At 42.4% G+C, this 20773-nt stretch overlaps 1 protein-coding gene across 1 annotated transcript in view; it reads right to left on the reverse strand.

Moving 5' to 3' along the window:
- Positions 1 to 20773, reverse strand: part of LOC138092224 (uncharacterized) — a 199715-nt gene that overhangs the window by 93777 nt on the left and 85165 nt on the right. Inside the window, exon 2 of the mRNA XM_068988047.1 lies at positions 11988 to 12231. Coding sequence (XP_068844148.1) covers positions 11988 to 12205 — 218 coding nt within the window. The 5' untranslated portion in view covers positions 12206 to 12231. The remainder of the gene's footprint in view (positions 1 to 11987; positions 12232 to 20773) is intronic.

Genomic DNA, 20773 nt, shown 5'->3' on the forward strand with positions numbered 1-20773 from the left:
GGGGAAGGCTAGGATACATTAAGCTTGGTAAAACAGGGGAACAGACCCCAAAGGAGCCTGAAAAAGGGGAGACCCTGCAGGGCTCTGCAGGACCTGTGGAGGAGCTTTGCCTTTATTTGAAATGCAAAGTGGATGCCATGGAAAAGTGGTAAAGGGGATGAGGGCCATTCGAAAATGTCTCTCCGGAAAAAAAAAATAAAGAAAACGTCTCTCTGGCTGCAGCATGTCAGCCAGATTAGAAGGCATGTGGGAGAGGGAGTTGTTTGCCAAAAACCCATCAAGGGAAGTAGTTGTTCAGAGTCTCACTTACCCTGGCATTGACCTGACTCACCCATAATCACAAGGGCAACAGCACAGCCAACTCAGGAATTCAGGACAAGAGTGTCCAACCCCAAAACTCTTTCCGCTACAGAATTACCTAGTAGCACAATTTTAAGGTGTGATGTTATCACCTGGGCAATAAGTTAGTAAACCAGACAGTACATCCCTTCACCTCTCTGGGAAAAGACCCATAGGACACAGACAACAACACGGATAAAATAAGCATTGAGGTACCAAGTCCAATGATGGGTCATCAGCACACACAATGATCTCTTCCCAAATGTATCTATATATCCTCTGCCTGAGAGAGAAGTTGAAAGGTATATGCACTTAAAAATGATAGTACTGGCTATTTGGTAGTTCTCAGGACAATTTTGTCCCCCTCCCCCAAGGACATCTGATAATATGTGGAGGCATATTTGGCTGTCACACTGGCAGGATGTCCAGCTGGCATCTAACAGGTAGAGGCCAGAGATGCAGCTAAGCATCCTACAATGCACAGGACAGTCCTCCACAACAAAGAATCATCTATTCCCAAAATGTCAACAGTCCTGCTCTTGAGAAATCTGATCTACGGGAGCTCACAACCACAAGGTGAGTTCTTGAGTAACTGAATGGACAAAACATCACACACACACGCGCGCACACATACACACACACACACCCCTCCATTTGACAGTGATTTAAACAAGAACTAAACTTTTGTTGTGTTAAGTCACTGAGATTTGGAGGTAATTCATTATAGCTGCTAGCATTATTTACTTTAACAAATACAACTGATAGAGGTTAGTCCTTCTAGGAGGACAGATGCACCCTGGCAACAGAGCCATATCACTTGACAGGTACTGGGAAGGTTTCTGGAATTAAGAAGTGAACAGTATGGAAGTTCCTTTAAAAACTAAAAACAGAACTACCACATGACCCAGCAATCCCACCACTGGGCATATACCCAGAGAAAAGCATGACTCAAAGTGACACACGCAGCCCTTTGTTCATCGCAGCACTATTTACAATAGCTAGGACGTGGAATCAACCTAAATGTCCATCAACAGAGAAATGGATAAAGAAGACATGGTGCATATATATAATGGAATATTACTTTGCCATTAAAAGGAATGAAATTCGGTCATTTGTAGAGACACAGATGGAACTAGAAAGTGTTATATAGAGTGAAGTAAGTTAGAAAAAGAAGAACAAATATTGCATACTAACACATATACATGGAATCTAGAAAATGGTGATGATCTTATTTGCAAAATAGAAATAGAGACACAGATGTAGAAAACAAACATATAGACACCAAAGAGGGAAAGGGAGGATGGGATGAATTGGAGTTTGGAATTGGCATATATATTAATACACTATTGACACTATGTATAAAACAGATAACTAATGAGAACCTACCGTCTAGCTCAGGGAACCCCTACTCAGGGTTCTGTGGTGACCTAAATGGGAAGGAAATCTAAAAAAGAGGGAATATATGTATACACATAGCTGATTCACTTTGCTGTACAGTAGAAATTAACACAGTATTGTAAAGCAACTATATTCTGATAAAAATTAAAAGTAAGAAAATTTTAAAAAGGAAGTGAAGGACTGTGGATGCCTGGTCCTGTCGTGTAAGTCATGAGACCTCCTAATGCCATGGGGATGAATAAGTCAGGAGCACAGGGGCTGCTTTATAGCTCTTTCCCCCCACTAATGACCAGAAGCAGTGCCTCTGGGGAGAAACTCTTAGCAGCTCAGTGGAGAAATGCAGCAGGAGCCCACCAAACAAAATCACAAGAACTCGCTCAGCTTCCTCTTTCCCTTGCCTTTTTATTATGAAGTCAGGGACTAGCTGACAATAGTCAGCAAGGTCCATTTAGTGTATGGGCTGGTCTTGCTGTGACTAATAAGATGACTGGTTGTATATCTACTCTTTATGGTTGTTCATTATATCACCCTAACATAAAGTAATTTAATTTCAGTGGGATAATTAGGGTATTTCTAATCTAACTGATAGTCTGAATGAAATGAGATTCTCAGAGGGAGATTTGTGTATCAAGAGACTGGTGACCTCCGGCCCCAATTTTCACACAGTATATTAATCTGACAGCCCGACTTCCCAGGCATCCTGGATCTGGACGTTTCCGAGCCTGTGGGTTATAGCACATACCAGCAAATGAGATTATCTTACTTATAATGAGATTTCTGTGGACTCGGGGAGGTAGATCATAATATTTGAACTGAGAACTTCACATTGATGGAGAAACTATATGGAAACAGAGACCCCGAGATACAAATGTACTCAAGAGGGCACACGGTCCATACAGGGTCTCAGAGATGACACTAGAAAGGCAGAGCCCTGTGCGGTGTCTGGCTGACTGGGACACCCAGGGCCACCCCAGCCAGGGAAGCCTCGCGCTGGGAGGACGGGCAAGACTGTCCTCAGGAAGATGCAGAAAGAGTCTGCTCAGTAAGCCCGGGGTGGAGGACTAAGGAAGGAGACTTGGAAGGAGGACGCAGCAGAGGCTGGTGGGGTCAGGCCGGCTTTCTGAGCAAGCAGGCAGCTGAAAGGCCTGCCGCCTACCCCCTAGTCCCCCACACACATCCCCAGGGGCAGACCCACTCACCTCTGTCCTCCACGCTGGCTCCAAATCTTACACTGTGCTGTGCCTAGTTGCTCAGTCATGTCCGACTCTTTTCAACCCCACGGACTGTAGCCTGCCAGGCTCCTCTGTCCATGGGATTCTCCAGGCAAGAATACTGGAGTGGGTATTCTTCTCCTCCATGCCCTTCCAACTCAGGGATTGAACCCAGGTCTCCCGCATTGCAAGAAGATTCTTTAAGAGTCACGCTTTTATACCCATTATCAGAGGTAGGATACCAGCTCTTTTGAAAGAAAATCTGCCCCTGAAAACACTTTCCATTTTTCATCAGTCCAGTGAGCACCCACACATGGCAAGTACCAATCAGACCTGCAACAGATAAAAATCTCTCTTTCCACACTAGTTACATCCTTTTGATTTTGTTTCTCAAGCCTCCTTAGTAAATTTCTTTAAATTCCCTTTAGAACTTAATTTGAGAGAAAAAAGTTTGTTTTTTCTGGAAGAAATAATATGTTTTTTCTTATCAGATAATAAGAACTATACAGCTTGTTTCCCTTGTTTTATTGGGTGCTAGGCAGCTCAGAGGTTAATGTCATACTCAATCTCAGCAGTAGGTTGATGTTCTGTGTCTTTTTCTTTCTTATTTTCTATTTTTCCATTTCTAATGAAAAAGATTTATTTAATGCTTTTTATTTGGTAAGGTATTTCAGTATTTCAATACTCTTTTGAAAGGAGTATTAAATGTATTTGTTCAAACATTAAAAAACAAACAAAGATAGAAGTATTGGCTTACAAAAACCCACTGTCAAAAACCCTTCAGTATTTATTAAGTACCTATCATTGGCTGAAGGCTTCCCTGGTGGCTCAGAGGTTACAGTGTCTGCCTGGAATGCAGGAGACCTGGGTTTGATCCCTGGGTTGGGAAGATCCCCTGGAGAAGGCAATGGCAACCCACTCCAGTACTCTTGCCTGGAGAATCGCATGGAGGGAGGAGCCTGGTAGGCTACAGTCCATGGGGTTGCAAAGAGTCGGACACGACTGAGCGACTTTACTATCATTGGCTGAGCACGTAACATGGGCCCCATTCTAAGCATCCTGTCCCTCACAACAGCCTTTGAAGTAAGCACTATAATCCCCACTCTAGAGAGTAATGAAGAAGTGAGGGATAAGGAGGCTGCCTGAGATGACACAATCAGTAAGAAGAAGCACCAGGAACAAAACCTGAGCAGTCTGGCACCCACAGCTGCCCTCTTAACCACTGCTGTTGGACATGCAACTAACTATGCTGGGCAACAGAACAGGTACAGTACATATTCAGACACCTCTGCTGAGTGGCCTCACCTCCTCTAGTTCCCCCTTTTGAATTCCAGCCATTGCTGCAACAACCGACCCTGCTGGTGCTCAGGCGTGACCGAGCAGCCCCTTGCCTGGACAGCGTGGAGAGTCTCCCACTTTCTGACCTAGGGATGCAGAAATCTGCTCAGTGAATCTAACACATGTACACCCTTGGAGGAGAAAGGAGATAACACTCCATGGGTCAAACCTTGACCAAGGAGGGATGGAGCCAGCGGATAAATGCTCCTGTTTCTGTCCTGTGGGCAGAGAACTCCAAGACCCATTCTATGCAGCTCCTGGAGGGGAAGGTGATGCTCAGTGGGATCTGGCTGCTGTTGCCCACTCTGCTGATCAGCTCAGTAATACTGGATTGCCCTTCCTTTGAGTTCACTCCTCCTGGGCCTCCTTTCTTCTCCTTGGGGATCCATTTCTAAAACAAACCACCTGTATGCACAAGCTTGTCTCAGCTCTGCTCTGTGAGGAAAGCAAGGCTAAGACACTGCAGTCCCTAGTCTGAGGAGTTCACATTTGGGTGACACGTCATCAGGAGAGGAAAAACTCAGTGATACTGCATTAAGGATCATGACGAAGCAGCCAGAAGAGTCACTTGGACTATGAAACCACAAGAGCACGGAGAAGTGGAACAAGCAGGGAACTCCACTAAGGTTTCCTTGATTCAACCACATGCTGTCTACGGCTGCCTTCCCACCACAGCTGCAGAGTCTCAGAGCTGCTACGCAGTCCACCACCAGGACAAAAATACTTCATATCTGGCTGTTTACTGAAAGTTTCTGGGTCTCTGGTACAGAAAAGCCAGGATCCTACGGGGATACAGAAAATGGCCACGAGTCCTATTAATATCTGCGACGGGCGGTTGGGAGGGTGGACTGTTGAAGAATAGGAGCAGGGGTGTTCCAGGTAACAGCTGAACCAAATGCACAGAGCTGCGAATCAGCACACGGCTGGTGAGCAATCCCAGGGGGTTTTACCATCGCAAGAGACAAAGAAACCATGAGAGGAGTGATGGGAGATGAGGCTCAGACAGAGACTAAGGTATCTGCTGCTGGGCTGATTCTCTCATTTTAGGCTATTTCCTTCAATACCCAAATACACTGTGTGGGCATGTGTGCTAAGTCACTTCGGTCATGTCCAGCTCTTTGCAACCCCACGGACTGTAGCTCACCAGGCTCCTCTGTCCATGGGATTCTGCAGGCAAGAATACTGGAGTGGGTTGCCACGCCCTCCTCCAGGGAATCTTCCTGACCCAGAAATCAAACTCATGTCTCTTGCCCCTCCTGGATTGCAGGCAGATTCTTTACCACTGGGTCATCAGGGAAGCGCCAAATATACTGTAACCAAGAATAACTCCAGAGTTGGGTGTGTGTCTTTTACTGAAGGGAGTTTATATGGAGTTCGTAGTATTTCTGTTCTGATGAATAGTAGGAGCCTTCTCGCAAAGCAGCCCTCTCTGCACCTGGGCATTCCTGACAATAAAGACCTGCTACTCTGCCCTTCTCAGGCAGCCTGCCTTGGGGTGGGTCAGTTCAGGCCTCCTGCTCCTCTCACTGCTGACCCACACACGGCCGATGTGTCACCATGAAGGTCAGACCCCACTGCCCGCTCTGATCTTTCTCCCTGCCGGCCTGCTTTGTGGTTTCCTGGCATGAGGATGCAGTGTGTGCATGCTAAGTCACTTTAGTCGTGTCTGACTCTTTGTAACCCTATGGACCATAGCCCACCAGCCTCCTCTGTCCATGGGGTTCTCCAGGCAAGAATACTGAGGTGGGTTGCCATGCAGTCCTCCAGGGAATCTTCCTGACCCTGAGAAGGTTACAGGGATTGAACCTGCGTCTCTTACGTCTTCTGCACTGGCAAGCGAGTTCTTTACGACTACAGCCACCTGGAAACTGGAGTGGGTTGCCATCCCTTTCTCCAGTCGATCCTCTCAACCAGGGATCGAGCCCAGATCTCCCACATTGCAGGTGGATTCTTTACCATCTAAGCCACCACGAAAGCCCAGTAATAGGTGGCAAAAACAAGCATGGGAGACTGAGACCTGCCCTGCAGCCCCAGGAGGCAGTGTTTCTTCCTGCCACTGGGAAAGGAAAAACCCTGGATGATCAGCATGGTCTGAGGTTGAGTTCTTTTGTTTAGTTCTTTCAGGAATACTTACTGAGGGAGAACAAAATACCTGCCAGGCAGGGCAATCTACTCAGGATACAGAAGAATGATGAAGGTCCTATCCTGCCCTCAAGGACCTCACAGTCAACTGGACAGACAGAGGTTCTATTTCACAGCAGAAAGAGACTTCCAGCTCCCCTCTGATGCGAGTGCAGCCCTGAGAGCCAAAGCCGAGAGGATAGTAAAGGCTTAATAAACATCCTAAGACTATCTGTTTTAATGATTATTTTCAAATGAAATACAGTTACCAAATCAATTGCTGAAACGCAAGCACATGCATAAAGTACTGAAGGATACTCCGAAACAGTTTACTTCCCCTCAAGAGCTTCAAGATCTCCCTGACAATACTTATTTACGTTGGTTGGGTGAACCATTTTTTAATAAGCAATGCAAAGGTAAATTTCAGCCCCAAAAGGACAGACTTCAGCATTACTTGGAAAACACACAGGTCATGTCAAGCTGCTGGCATTTAGACACCCATTTCAATTGTGTCAAAGACCAAGATGGAAATACTGAACACCAACACTGACTTTTATCAAAAAGAAAAAATAGTTAACATTTACTAAGTATGTATATTTTATCAGACCCTGCACTAACGGCTTCATATGCTGTATCTCATTTGGTCTCCACAGCAATCCTCGAGGTAGATTCTAGTATTATTAACGTCTCCATGTTACAGATGGGACAACTGAGTCTTAAACAGATTAACTAACCTGTCCCCTCAGCCATCACTGGAGGAGGCAGATGTCACCTGACACTCTATCCACAGGGGCCACACCCTTAACCAGCACACCAACTGTCTCCCCTTACTGGCCAGTCCCTAGTTCCTGCCTGGGACATCTTTTTTCAGCAGTTTGGCCCAGACTAGTTTTCAAGATAAGTTCCTTCGTGGTGATAAGCAGGGCCCACGATCTCTGACAGCTGTTCCCCGCTCTTCATCGTCATCTGAAACAATCAGTAAGCATTAGAGAGTACTTTTCCCTTTACAAAGGTGATAATTAGATAACAAGCTGAGATTAAAGTAATTACAGTTAGACAGCTGGCGAGGCAGCACAGTCATGTTGAAATACTGTTGGTACTTCAGCATCTGGTTCTAATAACAGCATAGGCTAAAGGATTTTACATTAATTACAGAACATAATTTAATATAAACATATTTAATTACAATTGATGAGCAATAAACTGTTCAAGAATGACTTAACCCCTTCTGCGTGTCAAAGTGATGGGAACTTTGGGCAGTCTGAGTGGCCTCTTCTACTCTTTCTCTCCTTCCCCCTCCACACCCTCCATTACACCCTGGTTCTCTCTCCTGGAGAAAACCCTCCTCAAAGAGGGAACCTTCTAGACACGGGTGTGGTTCATTGATCATCCCACGGTGTTTGGCACATGTGCAGAGCCGCCCATCCTTAGAAAAGCCAGGTGGAAGAGGGCCAGCAAGCAGGCCAGGCTGGGAGGCACTGCTTCCACCTGACCAGCTGCCTCCCTCGCACTGACAAAATGAGCCTGCCTCTCCCTGGCTGGTCTTCCCAGGGTCCTCACACCTCTCTGGTGCTGGCTTGGCTTCTGACAGTCGAGTGAGCAGCCTATTACACAATGCTCGGATCTCTTAGGAAACGTATGAAAGTGAGTCCATTTTTGTCAGGGTCAGGACGTCTCTGGCCACAAAGGTCAGGGTATTGTCACAGTTTTGGAGTCAATGCGTAATATCTGAGGGTTTCTACATGAAACAGGACACTACCGTGGCAGAAATTCTTCCTCACATGCTGCCAACCCCCTTCCCTACCCTCAAGCCTGGCAGAAGCAGAACCTGGAAGAAATGGTTGATAACAAATTGAGACCACACGGACATAATCTCCACTGGGTGAAGGACTCAACCATTATCTGCATACTGCCTTTCTAGAAGGCCCATTTACAAATGGAAGACTTCAAAAGGCACAAAAGCAATGTCCTAGACTGCGTGTCTGCATTCCCCCTCGAACTCAAATATGGAAACCCTACCCTTTGAGGGAATGTATTAGGAAGGAGGTGGAGTCTCTGGGAAGTAATTAGGTTGAGATGAGGTCATGAGGGTGGCTCTGTCTCTCATTTCTTGGTCATGAGAGGATACAGCGAGAAGGCAGGTATCTGTAAACCAAGAAGAGGGCCCTTCCCAGAACTCGCCCATGCTGGCACCCTGATCTAGACTTCCCAGCATCCAGAACTGGGAGGAAAAAACTTGTTATTCAAGTCAGTAATTTGTATTTCTATTGGAGCAACCCAGGGCTTCCCAGGTGGCACTCACTAGTGGTAAAGAACCTGCCTGCCAATGCAGGAGGCATAAGAGATGCAGGTTTGATCCCTGGGTTGTGAAGATCTCCTGGAAGAGGAAACGGCTACCCACTCCAGTATTCTTGCCTGCAGAATTCCACAGAGGAACCTGGCAGGCTACAGTTCATGGGATCACAGAGTCAGACACGAATGAAGCAACTTGCACGCGCACACACATACACACACACACACACACACACTCACACACACCTAGCAACCTAAACTAAGACACACCACTAGCTCTCAACTGCAATAAAGTTAAGAGTCAACCCAAAGAAATTACAAGGCTGATCCTTCCTTTAAAAAGAGTAAGTAGCCCTGGAGTGAGTTGGGAAAATTCATTGTCAAGTTTCCCTATGTGACAAATGATGTGAAAGTACAAAAAGCCTCAAATCCTGTTTTTACCTCCCGCTGTGGATTTCAAAGTATAAACCACACATTCTCCTAAAAGCTAACACGAGTGCTGAAAAAAACATTTATTATTCATAAGTAAGCAAGTGTAAGCCAGTTCTAGAGGACTCACTGACAGGTGCACACAAAGTAGAATTACTGTGACAGTTCAGGCCACACAGCATATGGGAGAACCAGGCAGTCTCAAGCTGCTCCATTCTTTTGAAGAAAGAAGACATTTAGTTTCTCTACACATAGCAAATTTGCACTGTGAGCGCAAACTATAAGGTACCTCTTATAGATTAAATCATCCTGCAGAAGTGGGGAAGGGACAAGAGGAGAAAGTAGCCAATAAAGCATTTGCTATTTAAGAAGTTACCACTATCATCAAAATTAAAAGCTCATGCATGTCAATGGACACTACCAAGAAAGTGAAAAAAAAAAAAAAAAAACACACAGAATGGGAAAAAGTATTTGTCTTTTCCCTTTTTCCCACAGTCCTACCCAAGCAGGTGGGGATCTTTCTTGCAGCTTTGGTTGCATGAGATCTTCTGCAGGCTTTCAGTAGATATTCTAGAGAATTATTCCACATGTAGATGTATTTTGATGTATTTGTGGAAGTGGGTGAGCTCCACATCCCTCTACTCCAACATCTTGATCTCCGGGAGAAGGTATTTGTGAATCAGATATAATAAGGGTGTAGTATTCAGAATATATAAAAACTCTCACAACCCAACAACAGAAATCCAAATACTCCAGTTGAAAAATGGGGAAAGGATCTGAATAGGTGTGTTTACAAAGAAGATATACCAAAGACCAACAAGCACACGATAATATCCTGAACATCGTTAGTCATCAGGGAAATGCAAATCAATATGAGATACCACTTCATATCCACCAGGATGACGACAAGCAAAAAAGACAGATAGTAACAAGTATTGCCAAGGACGTGCAGAAATGGAAATCCTCATCATTTTGGTGGGAATATAAATGGTATAGTCATCATGGAAAACAGTTTGATGGCTACTCAAAAGTTAAATATATGAGTTACCATATGATTCAAGCAATTCCATTCTAGGTACATACCCAAAAGAACTGAAAACATGTCCACACAAAAACTTGTACACAAATATGCATAGCAGCATTATTCAAAATAGCCAAAAAGTGGAAACAACCCAGATGTCCATCCAATGCAAAGGAACAAACAAAATACAGTACAATACAATGGGTTATTATTCGGCCATAAAAAGAAACAAAGGACTAATAAAAGCTGCAATATTGACCAGCCTTGAAAACGTAATGCTAAGTGAAAGAAGCTAGACACAAAAGATCACATATAGTATGATTCCATTTATATGCAATGTCCAGAATTGGCAAATCTATGGAGACAGAGGATGGGAGGAGAGAGAAACTGAGAATGTCTACTAACAGATATGGGGTTTCTTTTAAGGGGGGGGGGGGGTGATGGAGTTCTGGAATTAGATGGTGGTAATGGCTAGACAACATTGTGAATATACTAAAACCACCAAATTGTATGCTTAAATGGTTTTAAAATAGCACGTTTCATGGCAGGCTTCCCTTGTGGCTCAGCTGGGAAAGAATCCGCCAGTGATGCGGGAGACCTGGGTTTGCTCTCTGGGTTGGGAAAATTCCCTGGAGAAGGGAAAGGCTACCCACTCCAGTATTCTGGCCTGGAGAATTCCATGGACTGTATAGTCCATGGGGTTGCAAAGAGTCCAACACGACTGAGAGACTTTCACTTTCACATTTTATGGTATGTAAATTTTATCTCAGTTTTTTTCAAGCTACCAATCTGGGAAATGGAGCCTAACCCCATTAGGCAAGCCTAGGAGCCTGTGTACAGCATGTAGCTCAGGTAACTTATCCAAGGAGTAAGGAAGTTGGGGTATTCATATTATATACTAACTCCCATCAGTCAGTGATTGAAGGTTGCTTTTAGGGAGCACTGATTCATTGCACTTCTGGCCTGCCTGCAAAAGGGGCTCTGGTGGCCAGAGAAAGTCCTTAGGCAAAGAAATGTTAGTGTTGATAGCTGACAGTTAGGCCAGCATGCCCTGAAAGGTACAGGCAAGAGGGTTCAGGCAGTGGACCGACAATCTGCTACTCTCTAAATCACGTTGTTTTAGGATTAAACAAGAAAGGCTGTGCAAAAGGCTTCACAGTGCTGGACACAGAGAAAACTCTCAATATATGTGAGTTATTTTTACAAAAGACTCAATAAGGTTAAATAATTTGATCCAAACTAAACAGCCAATACAAGTTGGAGCTGGGATTTACACAGCACTCTGTGCAGCCCAGTTTTTCATATAGAGAATGATATTAACACACATACACTAACCAATCTTGCAAACACACTTCAGGCAGCAATCCTGTCAACATGGTGTTCAGAGGCTACAATATGCATCCTTACTCTTTAGTCTCTCTCTCCTCCCCGTTATGTGCTCTCGGTGAGGGAAGCAGCTGCTTTCCTCACAAAAAGGCCTTGAGGGCTGATGTTACTGTCTGCTCAAGTTTCAGGGTTTGGATATTACATGGCTTGTTGTGTAGTTGCTTAATTGAGATTCAAAGCCTGCACATTTGCTGACAATTTAGTGCAAAGGACCAAGATAGACAAACACCTGTGACTACAGGAGCAGCAGGGCAACAGTATCCTCCTCACTCACCTAGTGGTCCAGCTGTTCTCCAGAATAACCTGACTTCAAGCTGGCTCAACAAAGGAGCCATACCAGCAAAAACACTAGAGGAAAATGGGCATCTCCTCCCAGAATGCCCTGCACTTGCCCCCACCAGAGCATGCCAGAAAGGAGACGTGAGGCTGGGGGATGCAGAGCCCGCACCTACCTGATCAAATACTGGTTGATAATCGTGTCGAAGTAGCTGTAGTACACAACATTGTTCACGTGGCCGTACTGGTCATTGTCCTGCCACCTCGTCTGGATGGGCAAGAAGTACCCATAGGCCTCCTGGTGCCGATGGCGGTCCTCAGCTCGCTGGTTCTCTGATGCTGTAGCCAAGGAACGGCCATTCCTAGGAAGCAGCCTCAAAACCCAAGAGGTCATAGTGGGGCTGCTGCCTTGCACAGTACCTTCAAGAGAAAAAGCATGAGAGGATGAGAATGGTCTTCAGAAATCTTGATTTTAGTTTTACAAAGGCAATTGCATTAAGTCTTGACCATTGGTTTCAAAAGGAAATAAGACTTTTTTTTTTTTGGCTAGGAAATAAATCTTCCCTGATAATCCAGGTCCTTACCACAAACCTACTGACTTTTTAAATAGGATTCCTTATTTAAAAGGTTTTGACACACACTGACAGAAACAGGTGAAGCCTTTGTTTGAATTTGACCAGTAAGAATTTAAAGTACATTTCTACAGAGGTGCTCTGCTCCACAAAGTATTTCAAGGAGGACACCATTTCTGACAAAATCTGTACCATCACTAAGGGCATCAAGACAGAGCTTAGGCAACCAGCATAAAATAAAATGTTTACTAGAAAATATTATCAATTGGGCCTATCAACTGTAAGGTTTTTTCTTTTGAGGGCATTAATTTTCTTTTAGAACAAAAGTAACGTCCTATGGAAAATGTTTAGATGACACACAAACAAAGGAGGAAAAAACCCAACAATACCAGCTATTAACACTTCCATGTGCATTATTCCAGTCTTATATACCTGCATACACATTCTTCAACAGGATCACACCGCTCATGTTGCTTTGTCATCTCCTGTGCTTAACAATACTCGCTAATGTTAAATAGAGAGTGTCTATGCTATGCTGTACTTAGTCGCTCAGTCATGTACGACTCTTTGCAGCCCCACGGACTGTAGCCCACCTGGCTCCTCTGTCCATGGGGATTCTCCAGGCAAGAAGAGTGGGTTGCCATGCCCTTCTCTAGGAAAGAGTAATAAATACGCTTAAACATTCTCTTTTGTCACTTGCAATGCTGGATTCTATTATATTCCATTGTATAGAAGCACCACAATTTATCAAATATTCTTTTGTTGCATACTGAGGATTTTGATTCCAAGTTTTGTTAATTGGGATTGGAATCTTTGTAAATAAACCTTCACACACATCTGTGATTATCTTCTTAGGATAAATACTTAGAAGCAGAATTGCTGGGTCAAAGAGTAAATTGTTAAGGATTTTGATATAAGTTAATGCCCTCCAGAAAGGTGGTACCAATTTATATCCTCCATAGCAGTGTATAAGCAGGCCAATTTTCTTGTCAATTTTAAAATGTTTTATCAATTTGACTGTGTTCTCTCATTTCCATACAAATTTAAAGAGATGTGCTCAGTGGAAAGATGACTGCTGCTACCATCTATGATGGAATAACCAGGATCAGAATAACCCCTCTGAGAACAACTACAGGAACTGGATGAAACGTACAAGGAAAGCTGTGTGGAAGTTTGAAGAGAAAAATCAAGGCAGCAGGACTCTCCAGGCTGCACCCCCGAGGACAGGGTAACACTCTTGCCACTGCTGTTTCTCATCAGGGCATTTGTTAATCTGCCTCATGGGGAATAAAGACTGAAGAAATAACAGCAACCTATGGGGTCGCACAGAGTCGACAAAATTGAAAAGCCCAACATCCTGGAGAAAGTGAGCAAATTCCTCTCGAGGTCTTTGCTGACTCTCAAGCTGCACATGCTCAGAGAAAAGAGAGAAATCAGCTGAAGCAACTGTATGCAGCTAAAGTCTCAGGAGGAGACGACAGTCTCATTACACTGAGGACCCAAAAATGAGCTTTCAGGGCTGCAAGGAGGAGGGCGAAGACTCTATAGACTTTCAATTTCAACCCAAGAAGTATTACTCCCTTAGAATGAAGGCAAACTTTACACTGACAAACCTTGATCAAGATTATCTACCCATATATCATCTGTCAGCTAGTAGAAAATGAAATCATCTCTGAAGGGAAACACTACCATCCAGAGCCTGTACATCATCATTTTATACACGAAGACTGGCTTTCACTCAAACATACCAAGTCTACTAGCAAAGAGGAACAGAAGAATTAATTTTAATAAAATAGAAACAGTCCCACAGACTCACACAGATTTAAAAATAGCTATGATTAACATACATCAGAGATAAAAGGCTAATATCCATCCCAACATATAAAGAACTCTAAAACTGAAGGGGAGAAATGTCAAAAACCCAATACCAAAATACGCAAAAGTCACAGACAATTCACAGATAAAGATTTTAAATGACTTTTAAACATTTGAAAAGATGGACAACTTTAGTTAGAAGTTATACCTGTCCTGAAATACCATTTCTCAATTATTAGATTTGGTAAAAATTACAAAGCTTGATAGCACATTCTATTGATAGAGGCATGAGGAAAGAGACTTTTATACATTGCTGGTGGGAATGTTTCCCACACCTTTATGGGAGGAGAATTTGACAATATCTAACAAAACCACAAGTAAGCTTACCTTTTAAATTGCATCTAATAATCTTCCTTGAAAATATACCTTCAAGAATGTAAAAAAAAAAAAAGAAAGAAAGAAACCATATGAACAAAGGACATTATCTGTAACTAAACAATATTGTGAAAAAACACACATAAAAAAAAACACACACATAAGAGATTGGTTGAATGAACTATGGTTTATTCACACAATAGTATACTGAAAGTGAAAGCTGCTTGGTCTTGCCTGATTCTTTGTGACCCTGTGGACTGTACAGTCCATGGAATTCTCTAGACCAGAATACTGGAGTGGGTAGACTTTCCCTGCTCCAGGGCATCTTCCCAACCCAGGGATCAAACCCAGGTCTCCTGTACTGCAGGCAGATTCTTTACCAGCTGAGTCACAAGGAAAGCCCCAATACTATACTATGTAACTGTAAATAAAAACTAAATAAGACATGATATGGAGTGATTTACAGAATATATTTGTTGTCAATCAATAAAAGCAGTGGTTTTTAACCTGGTGTGGTTCAGTGGTTAAGAATACACCTTTCAATGCAAGGGACATAAGTTCAATGTCTGCTTGGGGAACTAAGATCCCCCATGCCAGGGGGCAAACCAAGCACTGCAGAGTACACGTGCTGCAGTGAAAACCCAGCACAGCCCCCCCAAAAATCAATAAAAGCAAAGTGCAAAAGGGCATATATAGAATGATACTTTTGTGCAAGAAAGAAGAGGAAATAAGATAATATAAATGTATTTACTTTTATTTAAAAAACAATCCAGGAAGAATAAACCAGAAATTTACAAGAGTGCATTAAGGTACATGGGGTGGGAAAGAGGAAGTAATACTCCTCTGAATATAGATTTTTGTGTAATTTTGAGTTTTGGAAGCATGTTAATGCTTTACATATTCATACAAAATGATGATGATGATGTTAAATTAACAGTGATGGAGGGGAAAGAAACCAAAAATGGAATACAAACAGAAATAAATGAGCCTAACTAAAATTCAAATGAATAACATAATCACACTGAAGGGAAAAATAATTACTTTTGAATGCAGAGTTTTAATTATATACTCTCAGTTTGGAAACAAAAATCTTTTTACAAGCATTGAACACTAGTTAATCAGCATGATTTTTTATAGTGGTTCAGTTCAGTTCAGTTCAGTTCAGTCACTCAGTCGTGTCCGACTCTTTGCAACCCCATGAGTCGCAGCACACTAGGCCTCCCTGTCCATCACCATCTCCCGGAGTTCACTCAGACTCACATCCATCGAGTCAGTGATGCCATCCAACCATCTCATCCTCTGTTGTCCCCTTTTCCTTCTGCCCCCAACCCCTCCCAGCATCAGAGTCTTTTCCAATGAGTCAATGCTTCGCATGAGGTGGCCAAAGTACTGGAGTTTCAGCTTTAGCATCATTCCTTCCAAAGAACACCCAGGGCTGATCTTTAGAATGGCCTGGTTGGATCTCCTTAGCAAATCTAAAACACTCTCTGTGAATCTAAACCTAGGCAAGTGAGTAAAATATACTGAGAATAATCTTAGCCAGATTCGTCACTTGTAAAAAGGATTTACAAATATAGAAAGGAAAAAGACTAAACTGAACATTCTGGTGTTAGATTAGATCTGGGAGCATCAATATGAACTCCATGGTTAGAGGCAGATATAGAGATTTCCTAATCCAGCTGAGACTAGATATAATGGCTGAGACTAGATATAATATAGTACATTTTCTACTGCAGTAGAAAATCAGCACACTTGGTGTCTGCTTCCCTTGTGGTTCAGCTGGTAAAGAATCCACCTGCAATGCGGGAGACCTGGGTTTGATCCCTGGGTTGGGAAGATCCCCTGGAGAGGGAAAGGCTACCCTGGCCTGGAGAATTCCGTGAACTGTACAGTCCAAGGGGTCACAAAGAGTTGGACATGACTGAGCGACTTTCACTTCACTTCACTTGGTGTCTAGACTTAAGTTTCGTTTTCTTTTTTGGGCCACTCCACGCAGCATATGGAATCTTAGTTTCCAAACCAAGGACTGAACCCTTATCCCCTGCATTGGAAGCACGGAGTCTTAACCACTGGACCACCAAAGAAGTTCCCAGATCTAAGTTTCTAAATACCCACCTCCACACAAAGGAACCAAGGCTCCTCAAAGGAAACAACTGATTACACTGCTAGGGCAGATAAAGTAAAAGATGATCCTGGAATATCTCACTGTGCCAGAAAGTAATGAAATGTACAAAGAATGATAAGCATGTCACAAGTTCAGGGGAGCTTGTCTGAGTGGGTTCCCAAGGGCCAAATCTGAAATATCTGAGTATCAAATTAAAATGAGATCAATGGATTATAACATTTTGAATTAAATAACAATTCTTAAGTCTACCAAATTAATAAATGGGGGTGCAGGATGCTGAGTAATAAATGTAGAAAGGATAATGGAGTTAGAAAAATCATCATTTTGCAAATACCATAGTAATAACTGATTCAGTCAACAATCATTGATGGATGATAAAGTATACTGGGTACAGTTTTGGTGAGAAGCAGATAACTTCCACAATCTCAAAATAGTTCCCCACAAATTACATATTCATTACAAATTAATAATATTAAGTTTATGATGGCTCATACTGGTAAGACATCTCCTTATGCAAGTTATCAAAGTTAGTATCACTAATATTGAACCAAATGAACATCAACTGCCTCCTGATACAATGGCCTGAGAAGGACACAACATCACTTTTGTGTTATCTGAATCTAATCATAATGAAACACCAGAGAAACCAAAATTTAAAAATTCTACAAAGTACTTGCTTTGTACTCTTCAAAAATATCAAGATCATGAAAGACAAAGGGAGAATTGTTTCAATTAAAGAAGATTAAACAATCATGACAACTAAATGCAATGCATAATCCTAGATAACATACTTAACTGGGAAAAGACCAGGAGCTGACTGTGGCTCAGATCATGAGCTCCTTATTGCCAAATTCAGACTTAAATTGAAGGAAGTAGGGAAAATCACTAAACCATTCAGGTATGACCTAAATCAAATCCCTTATAATTATACAGTGGAAGTTAAAAATAGATTTAAGGGACTAGATCTGATAGATAGAGTGCCTGATGAACTATGGACTGAGGTTCGTGACATTGTACAGGAGACAGGGATCAAGACTATCCCCATGGAAAAGAAATGCAAAAAAGCAAAATGGCTGTCTGGGGAGGCCTTACAAATAGCTGTGAAAAGAAGAGAAGAGAAAAGCAAAGGAGAAAAGGAAAGATATAAGCATCTGAATGCAGAGTTCCAAAGAACAGCAAGGAGACATAAGAAAGCCTTCCTCAGCGATCAATGCAAAGAAATAGAGGAAAACAACAGAATGGGAAAGACTAGAGATCTCGTCAAGAAAATTAGAGATACCAAGGGAACATTTCATGCAAAGATGGGCTCGATAAAGGACAGAAATGGTATGGACCTAACAGAAGCAGAAGATATTAAGAAGAGGTGGCAAGAATATACAGAAGAACTGTACAAAAAAGATCTTCACGACCCAGATAATCACGATGGTGTGATCACTCACCTAGAGCCAGACATCCTGGAATGTGAAGTCAAGTGGGCCTTACAAAGCATCACTACGAACAAAGCTAGTGGAGGTGATGGAATTCCAGTTGAGCTGTTTCAAATCCTGAAAGATGATGCTATGAAAGTGCTGCACTCAATATGCCAGCCAGTTGGAAAACTCAGCAGTGGCCACAGGACTGGAAAAGGTCAGTTTTCATTCCAATCCCAAAGAAAGGCAATGCTCAAGAATGCTCAAACTACAGCACAACTGCACTCATCTCACACACTAGTAAAGTAATCCTCAAAATTCTTCAAGCCAGGCTTCAGCACTACATGAACTGTGAACTTCCAGATGTTCAAGCTGGTTTTAGAAAAGGCAGAGGAACCAGAGATCAAATTGCCAACATCCACTGGATCATTGAAAAAGCAAGAGAGTTCAAGAAAAACATCTATTTCTGTTTTATTGATTATGCCAAAGCCTTTGACTGTGTGGATCACAATAAACTGTGGAACATTCTGAAAGAGATGGGAATACCAGACCACTTGACCTGCCTCTTGAGAAACCTATATTCAGGTCAGGAAGCAACAGTTAGAACTGGACATGGAACAACAGACTGGTTCCAAATAGGAAAAGAAGTATGTCAAGGCTGTATATTGTCACCCTGCTTATTTAACTTATATGCAGAGTACATCATGAGAAACTCTGGGCTGGAAGAAGCACAAGCTGGAATCAAGGTTGCCGGGAGAAATATCAATAACCTCAGATATGCAGATGATACCACCCTTATGGCAAAAAGTAAAGAGAAACTAAAAAGCCTCTTGATGAAAGTGAAAGAGGAGAGTGAAAAACTTGGCTTAAACCTCAACATTCAGAAAACAAAGATCGTGGCATCTGGTCCCATCACTTCATGGCAGATAGATGGGGAAACAGTGTCAGACTTTATTTTTGGGGGCTCCAAAATCACTGCAGATGGTGACTGCAGCCATGAAATTAAAAGACGCTTACTCCTTGGAAGGAAAGTTATGACCAACCTAGATAGCATATTCAAAAGCAGAGACATTACTTTGCCAACAAAGTTCCGTCTAGTCAAGGCTATGGTTTTTCCAGTGGTCATGTATGGATGCAAGAGTTGGACTGTGAAGAAAGCTGAGTGCCAAAGAATTGATGCTTTTGAAATATGGTGTTGGAGAAGACTCTTGAGAGTCCCTTGGACTGCAAGGAAATCCAACCAGTCCATTCTGAAGGAGATCAGCCCTGGGATTTCTTTGGAAGGAATGAAGCTAAAGCCGAAACTCCAGTACTTTGTACACCTCATGCGAAGAGTTGACTCATTGGAAAAGACCCTGATGCTGAGAGGGAGGAAAAGGGGATGACAGAGGATGAGATGGCTGGATGGCATCACTGACTCGATGGACGTGAGTCTGAGTGAACTCCGGGTGATGATGATGGACAGGGAGGCCTGGCGTGCTGCGATTCATGGGGTCACAAAGAGTCGGACACAACTGAGCGACTAAACTGAACTGATAAGGGAAATTTTTGGAGTAATTGACTCCAAAAATTGGAGTAAAGTAAAATTTTAATTTAGATTGTAGATCAGATAACAGTATTGTATCAATACTAAATTTTCTAATTTTGTAGTTGTACTTTAGTTACATAAGATAAATTCCTTGTTTTTAGTAGATACAAACTGAAGAATTTAGAAATAAAGAAGTATGACGTCTGCAACGTCTTGCCAAGTGGTTCAGAAAGAATACTGTGTGTGTGTTGGGTAGGTAGGGGGATAATACACAGGCATGAAGGAAAAGATGATTAAGTAAATGAGGAAAAAATGTAAAATATCGGTGAATCTAGTAGAAGATATAAGTAATCCTAATTTAAGATTGACTATAAGCCAAGGAAGCACGGTATAACCTCTAGGATAATCAGAAAAAGAATGTTTAATTAACAAAGGGAAAATTAAACAAGAAAGATACTTTCAAAGCCAAAAGAAAACCATGTGTCAGGTGAGAGGACCAAAACAGATTGAGACCAAAAAAAAAAAAAAAAAAAAACTGTAAGATAGTAAGTAGATAAGAATAAAAATGAGCAATAATTACATGGATTGCAATGAAGTACCAATGGAGGAGCCTGGTAGGCTGCAGTCCATGGGGTCGTGAAGAGTAAAACACGACAGAGTGACTTCACTTTCACTTATCACTTTCATGCATTGGAAAAGGAAGTGGCAACCCACTCCAGTGTTCTTGCCTGGAGAATCCCAGGGACAGCGGAGCCTGGTGGGCTGCTGTCTATGGGGTCGTACAGAGTCGGACACGACTGAAGCGACTTAGTAGTAGTAGTAGTAGTACTCCAAATAATAGGCATAGACTTTAAGAATGGATATTTTTAAAACCCAACTACATGTTATTTATAATAGACACAACCTAAATACAAGGAAACAGAAAAGTCAGTAGTAAAATGACAGAAAACATACAAACATAAACAAGGAAAAAGGGTAACGTAGATATACTAATGACAGACAAAACGGATTTTAAGGCAAGAAGTATTACTACACACAAAAGAGAAACTTTGGTAAAGATAAAAAGGTCAATTCAACATGAAGATTTCATAACATAGCCTCAAATAGAGAAAAAACTAACAAAACAAAAGGGCTAATA

Source organism: Capricornis sumatraensis, chromosome 16, assembly GCF_032405125.1.
Source record: "Capricornis sumatraensis isolate serow.1 chromosome 16, serow.2, whole genome shotgun sequence".
Taxonomy (NCBI): Eukaryota; Metazoa; Chordata; class Mammalia; order Artiodactyla; family Bovidae; genus Capricornis; species Capricornis sumatraensis.